Raw genomic sequence first — 12,422 nt, forward strand, 5'->3', positions numbered from 1 at the left:
AGATTAGTGGAGAGTTCATTTCTGCATTAAAATCATAACTTTACCTGCCAAATATCTCATATATGAAGAACTGGTGTTAAAAACAAGAAAATATGCTCAAAGTGGAGTCACCGATGCTGAGCCCCACATCACCAAACTTCACTTAATTAGTTTCAGCCTCTCCCAGAAATGGAATCTTAAACCAGGGTATCAGGAATCGCCTGGTCAGCACAGTGAGGTCATCTGCCTGGTGGACCCCGGCATCCCTTAAAGGGGGGTGACCTCGCCACAACCAACCCCCGCTTTTTCCCAAGTAGAGCTTCCTGTTCTCTCTCCTTCTGCCTGTAAAAGTCTTTCACTTTGTACAGCTCCTCGGAGCTCCTCTCTGTGTGCTAGATGGGATGCTGTCCTATTCATGACTCAAAGAAAGCCAGTAAGATCTTTAAAACGTACTCAGTTAGGGACTTCCCTGGTGGCGCAGTGGTTAAGAATCCACCTGCCAGTGCAGGGGACACGGGTTCGAGCCCTGGTCCGGGAAGATCCCACATGCTGCGGAGCAACTAAGCCCGCGAGCCACAACTACTGAGCCTGCGTGCCACAACTACTGAAGTCCGCACACCCTAGAGCCCATGCCCTGCAACAAGAGAAGCCACCGCAATGAGAAGCCCGTGCACCACAACGAAGAGTAGCCCCCGCTTGCCGCAACCAGAGAAAGCCCACGCGCAGCAACGAAGACCCAACACAGCCAAAAATATATATATTAATTAATTAATTTAAAAAAATTTTACCCAGTTGAATTTTGTTTTTAACAATGGGTAGGAGTGAGAAATGACATTATTGACATTAAAGAGGACAAGTCCTAGAAGGGTTAACTACCAGAGACAAGAGTTCTGGCTGGAAACCAGCAGGATCTGTATCTGTATTTTTCTTTAAGTCAATGTACAAGAAATTATGGGCTAGATTTGACCACCTGCAGGCATCCTAACTATGCACAACTACATGGAACTCACTTAAAGATCATCTCCAGAACAATTCCCATACTGTGAGAGCTCCAGCCCAACATTTTACTGCACTGTTTAAGTAAATTTGTTTGTTTGTTTGTTTTGTTTTTTGCGGTAGGCGGGCCTCTCACTGTCGTGGCCTCTCCCGTTGCGGAGCACAGGCTCCGGACGCGCAGGCTCAGCGGCCATGGCTCACGGGCCCAGCCGCTCCGCGGCACGTGGGACCCTCCCGGCCAGGGCACGAACCCGTGTCCCCTGCATCGGCAGGCGGACTCCCAACCACTGCGCCACCAGGGAAGCCCAAGCAAACCTTTTTAAAGGCTAAATAAGCTAGCTCCTGCCACAAGTAAAACCCAAGAATTTTTTTCTGAAGGGCCTGGGAGCCATCTGTCTTAGAGGTAACATAGTGGGAGTTTAGCCTAGGCACCTCGACTACCTGCTTATAGAAATTAAGGATGTTTTATTTTTCTTTCAGAGAAAAGCAACTGACTAGCACAGATGGCCACCAGGTAAATCACCAGGTAAATTTAGGATGAAAACACATACAGCAAATGGTGTTGTCTAGTCTTTTTACAATAGAACAAATTACCATTAATCTTGAGATTACGTACGTAATGGGCTGTAAATGGTGGGGGTTTTTTTTTTCCTGTTTTTGTAGTCTCATTTGCAGATTACCTGTGCTGTATCCCAGTTTCAGTTAATGCTTGAATAACAGAATTCTTTTCTTTCCGCATTTGTGGAGAGCATTTCCTAGGTAGGCAGAAGATTTTATTTTTACCTTTCCCCAACGTAAATGTGGAGAAATTCTACTCTCACTGGACCACCTCACAGGTCCCACCTTGACAGCTCCCTCAATAAGGAAAGGTGGGGACTTGCCTGGCGGTCCAGTGGTTAAGACTCCATGCTTCACAGGTTCGATTCCTGGTCAGGGAACTAAAATCCTACATGCCCCACAGCACAGCCCCCCCCCAAAAAAAAATGGGAAAGGTTGTTCCTCTCTGACAAGAGCTTTAGAGACTCAGCCATTCCAGTCATGTGAGTGCCAGACCTTCCTACATCCCTGCTTTTGTGACACCCCACCTGGATCATTTCAAAGACGTCTTACTCAAAACTGAACTCATGTCCTTCCTGAGTTCCGATCTCAGATACACAGGTCAGAAAATGAATCAGCCCTGAACCTCCCTCTTCCATCTTACCCCAGAGTGAACCTATTACCAAGTCCCACTGATCCTACCTTTTAAACAGCCCTCACACCCATCGACTTCCGCCTCCACCGCCGAGGGAGAAGCCAGAGTGATCTTTCATAAACACACACCTGCTGGTCCTACTCCCTGACTGAGGCTTTTCAGTGGCCTCCCACCATCCTTAGGAAAAGCTCCAGATACTTGGCATGACCTGTGAGGCCTGCATGGTCTGACCCCTGCCTACCTCTCCAACCCCATCTCCCTGAGTCGCTCCTCCTCCCTCTCCGTCCTCCAGCCCCAACTGGGAGCTTAAGCTCCAGGAGGACACAGACCATGTTTATTTGCTCATACTATGTCCCTAGCACAGTGCCTAGCACACAGTAGATGGTAAACTAACACATCTGAAGAATAATATTGGTAAAACAACTGTAGCATCTTAAATGGAAAGCAAATAAAACATGAATTAAATTAATAACTATCCTTACACGTTTGTATCCTAGGTAGCTAACATATGACTTGGACCATCAGGAGACTAAAAAATGTTAAATAATTTTGCAAACCAGAGACAAATAGGGTGAAATACAATACTGGCACTCCTGTCTATTCAGCTTTGCCACGCAAGTAACCAACACTGAGCAAGTGTCACACTGAGGTCTCTGGCCCTCCGCACATCCGTCCCCACCCAGGGCAACCAGAGGCCTAACCATGTCTGAAGAAGGAGGCCCGGAGCTGGAACACAGACACGGTTTGTGGAGATGATTATATGTCCCGGGAAGCAAATAAACCCCGGGGCGCAGCACTGCTCGGATGGGATCCAACCTGTGGCCGCTTCTGCCTTGGAGGCACTCTCCACTGCAGGCCACAGGGTCGCTCCGAAACTACCAGACACAGCCCCTCCGACCCCCGAGGCCTCACGTGCGTCCCTCCTTCTCTTCACTCTTCTCTTTGCCCAGTTTAACTCCAACTCAGTCCTTAAGGTCTCGGCTGAATACCATCTCCTCAGGAAAGGCGACCCTGTCCCTCCTCACCCCGCCTGCTGCCGCTGACCCCATTATATATTCCTACAGCGCCCTCTACTGTCTCCTATCGCCGGTACCACGACCACAGCCAATATTTAGTTGGTCATTTTCTATCTTCTGTGTGTCGCCCTTGCTAGACTCATTGCTTATGAGTTGCTATTTCAACTCAAGTTGCTACCTGAAGACAGGGGCTGTGTCTGCTTTGGCCATCAGTGTATCCCCAACACCTAGCACCTGCTAGTACAGACCAGCTGTTCAATAAATATCTGTGAAGTGAAGGAATTAATGAAATACATAGATAAGCACTAGCTTTTGGAGTGACACGGAACTGGCTCTGCCCTTACTAGTTCAGTGCTAAATTTCTTCCCATCTCTGAATCCATTTCTTCCACTATAAATGAAGACAGGACTTTCCTGGTGGCGCAGTGGTTGAGAATCTACCTGCCAATGCAGGGGACACGGGTTCGAGCCCTGGTCCGGGAAGATCCCACATCCCGCGGAGCAACTAAGCCCGTGTGCCACAACTACTGAGCCTGCGCTCTAGAGCCCGTGAGCCACAACTACTGAGCCTGCATGCCTAAAGCCCGTGCTCCGCAACAGAGAAGCCACCGCAATGAGAAGCCCGCGCACCACAAGGAAGAGTAGCCCCAGCCCTCCGCAACTAGAAAAAGCCCGCGCGCAGCAACGAAGACCCAACGCAGCCAAAAATAAATAAATAAACTTTAAAAAAATATTTTAAAAAAATAAATTCTTGAGCAAGGACCTCTTCAGAAGCAACCTCTGTACTATAGTGAGTTTCTTTTATACAGAAGCCTAGTTTGTTTTTGTGTGTGTGTGTGGTACGCGGGCCTCTCACCGCCGCGGCCCCTCCCGCTGCGGAGCACAGGCTCCGGACGCGCAGGCTCGGCGGCCACGGCTCACGGGCCCAGCCGCTCCGCGGCACGTGGGATCTTCCCGGACCGGGGCACGAAGCCACGTCCCCTGCATCGGCAGGCGGACTCCCAACCACTGCGCCACCAGGGAAGCCCCAGAAGCCTAGTTTTAAAAGCCTGCTTCCCTCACTTATTTGCTGTGGGTGCTCTCAGCACCCAAAACTGGGCTGGAAAATATGGTGATACCACTCACTATACTCCCTCGTGCTGAGGAATAAAAGATATCTACAACAGTCATTTTGGTGGGTGCTCAAAAAAGTTAGTTCCCTGCCTATCCCTAAGAATTAGATCACTTTTGCTAATTCTATCCCTGTATCACCAAGTTGAGGATCCCTTTTTCTATCTGCCACTTTTCTAGAAACTGACTTCCTCTGTTTTCCCCACACCCAGGTTGGAAGACGTGAAAAGCACTTCCTGGTAATTCCATTAACAGAAGTATTATGTTCACTAAACACACGTGTATATGAAGCTCAAAAATTATTTCGGTAACTATTTCGTAACAAAAGTCACTCGTCAATTCTCAAATCACCATAGCAAAGGAAACTAAAAAGAGGGTTGTATGGGTACCATTTGTTGAGCATCTATTCTGTGCCAAACGCTAGCTGAGTACCACCCATGCGCAATCTCACCACGCTTTTCGACAAACTCATTGGGGGGGCGTTTTATTCCCAAAGTTACAGTTGAGGACACTGGTCCAAGCCGCACAGCTTGGGAACGGCAGAGGAAGGGCAGGAGGCGCAAGAGATGCCGGGCCACCCCGCGGGGACGCAGCAGGCAGCGCCCCGCCCGGCCTCCGAGCAAAGGTACCTGCTGCGCTACCTCTGCACCAGCCAGGTGCCGCCAGCCTCGCCCGCGCACGGCGCGGAATCGGGGAAATCGGGTCCGCCGCCTGCCTACACCCACTTGCAGCCGCGCCAACCGAGGCTCAAAGCTCAGCGAAGGCGCGGCTCCCCATCCAGAAAACGCTGAGCCCGGACTCCGGCGCGGGCGCCCCTCCGGGTCCGCGACCTCCGCTCGGCCTCCACACCACTTCTCTCCCCTCAGCGGGCGAGACGAGCTCGAGCCGGGACCTGCCGCGCGCCTCAGCTCGGGGCGGGACCTCGCGCCCCTCGCCACCGAGGTTCCCCCGCCCGCAGCCCTACCTAGTCGCTGCGGAGGCCATGGAGAACGAATCAATCCCATCCTCCCGCCTCTCCGGTGACGTATTTTTCCCTCGCCCAGCCGTGAGGATGCGCATGCGCGCTGGGCGGGCGCGCCTCAAGGCGCAGGTAGGAGGGGCTGGATGCGGAGGTCTGAACTGCGTCCACCAGCCTAAGTGCGGTCCCTCCATCTTCGGAGGGAAATTCGGAAGGTCACGGTTTGAGTTCCGTGCACTCTTGGGGAAGAGGGCAGGGGACACAAAGTGGAAGAATGTGTGCTACGGAGTATAAAGCCTTAGTAATTAAAGCGGTGTGATACTGGCCCAAGGATAAATAAAAAGATCAATGCAAAAGAAGTGAGAAGCCAGAAACAGACCCACGGGTATGTAGTCACATGTCTTCTCCCCACAAAAGAGCCACTGTAATGAAATAGAAGAGTTATTTTGAAGGAAAAGTGCTCGATCAATTGAATATCCTTGGCGGCGTTGGGGGACGAACTGTAACCCCTACCTCGCGCAAAAAAATCAATCCAAGATAGGTTGTAGACCTAAATGTGAAAGACACGACCCTGGAAAATAACAGCCAACAGCAAAATGTCGGAGGTTTTTAGTTTTGTTTTACTTGGCTGCGTCGCGCGGTTTTTGGGATCTTAGTTCCGGGACCAGGGATCCAGCCCTGCCAGAGCAGTGAAAGCGCCGAGTCCTAACCACTGGACCCCCAGGGAAGTCCCAAACAGCAGAATATCGTGACCGTGGGAGAGGAAAATACTTTTTAGCAGGACATTAAAAAGTAGCAACCTTAAAGGGAAATGCTGATAAACTGATCATCGTTAACTTTAAGACGTGGAAAGACCATCAAGAGAGCAAAAGGCAAGCAATAGAGTGGAGAAGATATTTGCAATACGCATATCTGAAGATGACTTTTATTTAGAATATATAAGTAATTCTTGCAAATAAATTTTGTAAAGATGTCAAGTGGTAAAAGAGGAAGCATGGAAAGAGGATGTGGAGAGAGAAACTGGGGGGAATTCTCATGGTTCAAACCGCCTCGTGCTGAGGCCACGGGGGCCCGCTGCCCGCTAGAGGGAAGAGAGGGGAGAGAGCTCGCGACGAGGCCCTGGCCGTGGCCTCCGCGGTCGGTCCCCTTCGGGAAGCACCCTCACGCCGCAAGCGGTCTTTGGGCGTACCCCCGCATTCCCCCCACCGTCCCGTGTTATACAAACAACATAATACTCTACACACTGCTTTTTATTCACTTTAGTCAATTAACATACCATGGAAGTCTTCACAATTATCCACAAAATCTGAAAACAAGAGCGAAATTTTAATGACAGCAGATTTTGCATTAGAAACCCAGAAGCCAGAAGAAAGTGATGCAACATTTTTCAAGTGCAACTCAAAATTCTACATCCAGCAAAAGTATCCTTCAGGAATGAAAGGGAAACAGACATTATCACATGAAGGAAAACTAAGACAATCTGTCGCCAACAGGCCTACCCTACAAAAATGACTAAAGGAAGTGCTATAAACAGAAAGGTAATGATAAAGCAGGAATCTTAGAACGTTAGGCTCTAAGATATAGAAAGAAAGAACACTGTAAGAGTAAAAATATGGGTAAACAAAATAGACTTCTCTTAAATTTTTAAATTATGTTGAATTGTTGAAGGAAAAATTATAACACTTTCCAATATGGTTCTCAATGTATGCAAAGGAAATATTTAAAACAATTACAAATGCGAAGGGATAAACAGGCATAAAAGGAGGTGAGCTTTCTACACTTCACTTGAACTGATAAAATGTAGACAACAGTAGACTGTGATAAGTTATGTATATATAATGAAATCCCTAGGGCAACCACTTAAAAAGTTATACAAAGAGATATACTAAAAAATACTATAGATGAATCAAACTGGAATCTAAAAATGTTCAAATAACCACGGGAAGAAAAAAAGCCAACAAAGCAAAACAGACAAAAATGGAAAGCAAAAAATAAAATGATACACTTAAACCTTAACATATTAATAATTACAACATTAAAAGAAAGAGGTCTAAATACAAAAGAAGAGATTGGCAGAGTGGATAAAAATAATATAACCAAACTCTGTGCTAGCTACAAGAAACTCAATTGTATAGGTAGGTTGAAAGTACAAGGATGGAAAAAGATAAACTGTGCAAAAGTTAATTAATTAAGAGAAAGCGGGAGTGGCTATATTAATACCAGATAAAATTGACTTAAGAGCAGAGAAATATGTATATGTATAGCTGATTCACTTCGTTATAAAGCAGAAACTAACACACCATTGTAAAGCAATTATACTCCAATAAAGATGTTAAAAAAAAAAAAAGCAGAGAAAATTACCAGGGACGGAAAGGTACCTTACCTATGGAAGAATCAATCCCTAAGAAGACACAGCAACCCTAAATCTTTATGCACCAAACAACAGAGGTGCAAAATATGCAAAGAAAAATCTGATAGAACTAAAAGGAGAAATAGACAAATCCACAATTACAGGTGAAGACTTCAACACACCTCTCTCAGTACTTGATAGAACAAATTAAAAGTCAGCAAAGATTTGGAAAGGCTTAATGATACCATTAACCAACAGGATCTAATCAAGATTTGTAGAACACCTGCTAACACCAGAGACAACACATTCTTTTTAAGCACCCACAGAATATAAATCAAGATAGACTGTATCCTGGCCATAAAAACTAACCAACATATTTAAAATAATTGAAATTTCATAGAGTGTGTACCAACTACAATGGGATCAAACTGGGTATCAGGACTTCCCTGGTGGTCCAGTGGTTGAGACTTCGCCTTCCGGGCTTCCCTGGTGGCACAGTGGTTGACAGTCCGCCTGCCGATGCAGGGGACACGGGTTCGTGCCCCGGTCCAGGAGGATCCCACGTGCCGCGGAGCGGCTGGGCCCGTGAGCCATGGCCTCTGGGCCTGCGCGTTCGATCCCTGGTCAGGAAGCTAAGATCCCACCGTGCCCTGTGGCCAAAAAACCAAAACATAAAGCAGAAGCAATACTGTAACAAATTCAATAAGGACTTTAAAAATGGAACACATCAAAAAAAAAATACTGGGTATCAATAATAGAATAACAAGAAAATCCAAAAACCTGGAAGCTGAACAACACACTTTTAAATAAGCTATGGATCCAAAAGGTAGTCTCAAGTTAAAAATACATTGAACTGAATGAGGGACTTCCCTGGTGGTCCAGTGGTTGAGACTGCGCCTTCCAATGCAGGGGGTAAGGGTTCAACCCCTGGTTGGGGAACTAGGGTCCCACATGCCTTGCAGCCAAAGGGCCAAGACATAAAACAGAAGCAATATTGTAACAAATTCAATAAAGACTTAAAAAAAATTGTCCACATCAAAAAGAAGACTTTAAAAAATAAATTAATTAAATAAAATAAATAAAAATACATTGAACTGAATGAAAATGAAAATAGAATACAAACTACTACACATAAAATAGATAAGCAACAAGGATATACTGTATAACGGAATGATATTCAATATCTTGTAATAACCTATAATGCAATGTCATCTGAAAAAATATATAACAATCACTCTGCCATACACCTGAAGCTAACACAATATTGTAAATCAACTATACTTTAATTTTTTAAAAATGGAAATACTTAGGTATAAATAAAAGACGTATAGGGGCTTCCCTGGTGGCGCAGTGGTTGAGAGTCTGCCTGCCGATGCAGGAGACACGGGTTCGTGCCCCAGTCCGGGAAGATCCCACATGCCGCGGAGCGGCTGGGCCCGTGAGCCATGGCCGCTGAGCCTGCGCGTCCGGAGCCTGTGCTCCGCAACGGGAGGGGCCACAGCAGTGAGAGGCCCGCGTAGCACAAAAAAAAAAAGAAAAAAGAAAAAAAAAGAATCCGCCTGCCAATGCAGGGGACATGGTTTCGATCCCTGGTCCGGGAAGACCCCACATGCCGCCGAGCAACTAAGCCCGTGTGCCACAACTACTGAGCCTGTGCTCAGAGCCCGCGAGCCACAGCTACTGAGCCCGTGAGCCACAACTACTGAAGCCTGCGCGCCTAGAGCCTGAACTCTGCAACAAGACAAGCCACCGCAATGAGAAGCCCGCACACAGCAACGAAGACCCAATGCAGCCAAAACTAAATAAATTAATTTAAAAATAATAATAAATAAAATGTATGTGGAAAGGCAAGGGAACTACAATAGCAAAACAATTTTGAAAAATAATAATAAAGTGGGAGGAATCACTCTACCTGATTACAAACCTTATTATATAGCTCAAACTCTGAGATGTCGAGGGATGGACACATGGGTCAACGGGACAGAACTGAGGACCCAGAAGTAGCTCCACACAATTATGTCCGTCTGATTTTTGAAAAAGTTGAAAAATCAATTCAGTGCAGCAAGGATAGTCTTTTTCAACAAATGGTGCTGGAGCAATTGGATATCTATAGGCAAAACATATAATAAATAAAAAATAAAGAACATCAATCTAAACCTCACATCTTTTGTAAAAATTAATTCAAAATGAACCAAATTTAAATGTAAAACATAATTTTTTTTTTTTTTTTTTTGGGAAGCAGGACACATAATTCAGTCCATAGCATCTACCTACCACCAGTAATGGAATCCTGTTCCAAAATCCCACTTTAGGACCCACTTCTCAGACTATTACTGACACTAATTGTTGGTTTCCCCAGGAGATGGACTCTGAGATGCTGAGATTTTCATCCAGGTGATTTACTAGGTAATATTCTTGGAAGGATTACCCCCAGGAGGATAAGGAAAGCAGGACTGAAACTGTGATGAAGCTGCAATAGAGTTATCAGTTGATCCCACAGAGAGCTTTGGAACTACAGTGGTCGTTCAGAGAAGTCCCAGATTTAGGCAAGGGAAATAATCCTTGGTGCTCAACCACTGTGCCACCAGGGAAGCCCGCTAAGGAAAAAGAGAGCTGCTCACTTCAATATTTCTCTATTGTTTTAGCACAGACTTATCCAAAAAAGAGACTTTATATTTCTAAGCATGACTGTATTCCTGAGACGGTCACATCCCTCTTTGAGGCAGGGAAATTCTGTCTCTGAGATAAAAAAAAGCTTTGATCTCAAGGTTTCTCCCAGGAAGTCAGCAAGTTGTCAGGGCTCAAAAAGCTGCAGCCTCTGCCATTTAGCAACTTAGAGACTTTCAGCCACTGAGAAGGTATTTTGGGTTTCTGAAAACACTTATGACTCTCACACATTCTGTTTAAGTATCTATAAAAACCTATTTTGTACCCTTGCTGCCCACAGACGCCCCATCAGCCATGGCACAGCAGGGTCCCTGACATTTCTGTGTCAGTTAAACCATCTGATCTATGAGATAAAATGGGAGGTGAGGGCGGGGTGGAAAAGCACACAGTGTGAGCCCAGGAGCCTGGGGCTCAGCTCCATGGAGCCCAGGAGTCCAGGCCTGGCCTTAGGACCTCGTGAGCGCTCAGAGGAGTACTGACAGGCGCTCTCCTGGATCATAGTGTCACCTGTGGAGAAACGCACCGCATTCCGTCACTTCCCATTTCCTTTGTATTCATTCAACCGATGCTTATGCAGCACTTACTGTGTGCAGGGTACTGTGGGAGCACAAGGAAAATACGGGCACAGCTCTGGCCCACAAGACACGCATGACCTGGGGAGAGAGAAGACATGTCCACATGTAGCTGAGGCAGGAGGAAATGGCATGCGGTGTAGGGGAGTTTCAGTCACACTGCTGTGGGAATCCAGGAGATGGAGCTAGGAAGTGCATCCAGGAAGGCTGCGTGGAAGAGGAGACATCCGTGGGGGACTTGGAAGGATGGGAGAATTCGGACACGTCCATTTCACCCTTGGGACATTAGCAAGGGCCCAGAGGAACAGGCAGAATGGTCAGTTCTTTAATTTGGCTACTGTGCAGATGAGACGTGAGATGTGGGGAAGTAGATCGGGTCGGACTGGACTCTTTTCAGCTGGCAGTGGAAGCCACAAGTGGGTTTATAGCACTGAAACCGAGCAGGACCCTGCGGGGACTTCCTGGGGACATGTCCCCCATGTCTCCTGCTTCTTGTTTGTAGAAAAGCTTTAGCATCCTAGGCCTTCCCCAAGTCCCAAAAAGAAAAATTTAATCAGAGAAGTTAAAAAAAAAAACAAACGGGACTTCCCTGGAGGTCCAGCGGTTAAGACTCTGTGCTTTCACTGCAGGGGGCGTGGGTTCGATCCCTGGTTGGGGAACTAAGAACCTGCATGCTGCACAGTGTGGCCAAAGGGGAAAAATATATATATATATACACACACACACATATACATATATATATATACACACACACACATATACATATATATATATACACACAGAAACAAAACAATCAAGCAAGACAAAATAATAATAGTTTAGCCATAAAACAAAGTCAGGGACATTTATTTCCTCCTCAAGTGCTGTAGACAAGATCCTGAGCCATATCCTTGAACTGTTTTGCCTGTACTAAAACCGCCACTAGGTGGAAGAAGTTAATTGCATACTGACCACCAGCATATAGACCCCCGCATAGTTGGAACCAGAAGGTTGATAATGTTAATTTCCAAAACATCACCCTGTCACCTCACCACCAACCAATCAGAAAAATGTCCACGAGCTGATCAACCCTATAACCCTCACCCCAACACTGTCCTTTAGAGGGACAAAATGGTAAGTCACAATATATCTTACTGATTTCCATATAAAGTTAACAAAGCAGAGTGAGGGACTTCCCTGGCGGCACAGTGGTTAAGAATCCGCTTGCCAATGCAGGGGACACGGGTTTGAGCCCTGGTCCGGGAAGATCCCACATGCCGCAGAGCAGCTAAGCCCGTGCGCCACAACTATTGAGCCTGCACTCTAGAGCCCACGAGCCACAACTATTGAGCCTGCGCTCTAGATCCCACGAGCCGCAACTACTGAGCCTGCGAGCCACAACTACTGAAACCCATGCTCCGCAATAAGAGAAGCCACCACAATGAGAAGCCCGCGCACCTCAAGGAAGAGTAGCCCCTTCTCGCTGCAACTAGAGAAAGCCCACGTGCAGCAATGAAGACCCAATGCAGCCAAAAATAAAAATAAATTTAATTTAATTTAAAAAATAAAGTTTAAAAAAAAGAATAGCAAAAGTAAGGAGATGT

At 46.4% G+C, this 12,422-nt stretch overlaps 1 protein-coding gene across 4 annotated transcripts in view; it reads right to left on the minus strand.

The window, feature by feature from the left end:
- Positions 1 to 5,650, minus strand: part of DHRS7B (dehydrogenase/reductase 7B) — a 39,158-nt gene extending 33,508 nt beyond the window's left edge. For 2 of the 4 annotated variants that reach the window (XM_028483772.2, XM_028483774.2), the window contains exon 1: positions 5,257 to 5,645. In XM_028483772.2, the coding sequence (XP_028339573.2) occupies positions 5,257 to 5,444 (188 nt within the window). In that variant the 5' untranslated portion in view covers positions 5,445 to 5,645. Of the gene's footprint in view, positions 1 to 2,983; positions 3,544 to 5,256 lie in introns of those variants that run through there. The other 2 variants (XM_055082301.1, XM_028483770.2) reach the window with 2 other exon arrangements.
- Positions 5,651 to 12,422: the final 6,772 nt, after the last annotated feature.

This window comes from Physeter macrocephalus, unplaced genomic scaffold (genome assembly GCF_002837175.3).
Source record: "Physeter macrocephalus isolate SW-GA unplaced genomic scaffold, ASM283717v5 random_68, whole genome shotgun sequence".
Taxonomy (NCBI): domain Eukaryota; kingdom Metazoa; phylum Chordata; class Mammalia; order Artiodactyla; family Physeteridae; genus Physeter; species Physeter macrocephalus.